The 1,733-nt window shown below is 50.9% G+C and overlaps 1 protein-coding gene across 1 annotated transcript in view; it reads right to left on the reverse strand.

The window, feature by feature from the left end:
• Positions 1-964: 964 nt before the first annotated feature.
• The window catches only part of LOC311112210 (G-protein coupled receptor 83-like), a gene marked incomplete at both ends in the record, with an annotated part of 3,192 nt that continues 2,423 nt past the window's right edge, over positions 965-1,733 (reverse strand). Inside the window, one exon of the mRNA XM_084155232.1 lies at positions 965-1,667. Within this exon, the coding sequence (XP_084011358.1) occupies positions 965-1,667 (703 nt within the window). The remainder of the gene's footprint in view (positions 1,668-1,733) is intronic.

Below are 1,733 nucleotides of genomic sequence, written 5' to 3' on the forward strand. Positions count from 1 at the left end.
ATAGAAGAACTAGACAGAGCCAGAACTAAAAGAGATAGCAGAACTAGACAGAGACATTTTGCAGGTTTACAAAAATAAATTACAACAGATGTAGTGCAACGCGGTCTATGCCACGACAATGCTGTTCTGCTAATATACACTGAGTGTGCAAAACATTAAGGACACCTGCTCTTTCCATGGCATAGACTGACCAGGTGAATCCAAGTGAAAGCTATGATCCCTTATTGATGTCACTTGTTAAATCCACTTCATTCAGTGTAGATGAAGGGGAGGAGACAGGTTAAAGAAGGATTTTTAAGCCATGAGACAATTGAGACATGGATTGTGTATGTGTGCCATTCAGATGGTGAATGGGTAAGACAAAAGACTTAAGTGCCTTTGAACAGGGTATGGTAGTAGATGACGGGCGCACCGGTTTGTGTCAAGAACTGCAATGATGCTGGGTTTTTCCCGCTTAACAGTTTCCCGTGTGTATCAAGAATTGTCCACCACCCAAAGGACATCCAGCCAACTTGACACAACTGTGGGAAGCATTGGAGTCAACATGGGCCAGCATCCCTATGGAATGCTTTCGACACCTTGTAGAGTCCATGCCCCGACGAATTGAGGCTGTTCTGAGGGCAAAAGGGGGGGTGCAACTCAATATTAGGAAGGTGCCTTAGTGTTTTGTAAACTCAGTGTATACAGTATGTGCTAACAATTGCTGGTTTCGGTGTTGCATTTGTTGCTAGACCTCCCCAACCCCTGCTCATATCCATGTGAGACCTTTCTTCCTGAAGGTGGCGCTGTCATGAAAGTTTAAAGATCTCACATTTCCTGTTCAAGAGCTCCCACTGTATTTGGCTAATAACGCAGTCCTTCAACAGGACTCACCTCCAAATGCAGCAACTTTACATGTCTTTAATTGTCAAATAAACTCAATCATTCACTCAATCCCAACCCAAGTGCATTCTGGTAGTTGTAGTTAACTGACAGCTACTATGGGCTCCACTGATAGAATGTCTGTTTTATGGGCATGTCTAGCGGAGAAGAGGACATGCCTGTCTTTAGGAGGCTGGTGAAAGGATGAGGAGTGGCTTGGCCGAGAAGAGGCGTGGCTCGGGTGTGAAGAGGCGTGACTCGGCCGAGAGCAGGTGCGGCTCTCCGGCCAGGCGGCTCTCTGGCAGGGTGCGCAGGAGGGCGGAGCCACCAGCACCGGCCCCACCCCTCCACGCCCCCTCCTCCAGCACATGCCCAATAGCAGCTTTAGCTCCTGGCGGAAGGCAGGGTTCAGACAACAGTAGATGAAGGGATTGTAACACGTCGAGCTCATCGCCAGCCAATGAAAACAGAAATACAAGGCATTGGATGACTGAATGGCCTGGCTGGAGAGAAGCACCACGTAGCAGTTCAGAGGGAACCAGCAAACCGCGAACACCCCAACAACCGCCAACAACATAGCCAGGGTGCGCCGACGCTGCCGCCGTTGCACAGCGAACTGCGCAGTGGTGGTGTCCCCGATAGCGTTACGTCGCCACAGGCGGCGTGCCACGGTTGAGTAGGCAGCGGTGATGATGAGGAGGGGTAGGACGTAGAGGAGGATGAAGGTGAGGAGGTCGATGCACTGCCAGTAGACATCAGAGGGCTCGGGGAAGTCGGGGACACAAAGGCTGCGCACCTTCTCTTTACTGAGAGGGGGGGGGGGGGGGGGGGGGAAGGGAGAGTGTGTGAGAAGGAGATTGAAAGGAGGGAGA

The sequence above is a fragment of the Coregonus lavaretus genome, assembly GCF_964263955.1.
Source record: "Coregonus lavaretus genome assembly, chromosome: 38".
In the NCBI taxonomy this organism is placed as follows: domain Eukaryota; kingdom Metazoa; phylum Chordata; class Actinopteri; order Salmoniformes; family Salmonidae; genus Coregonus; species Coregonus lavaretus.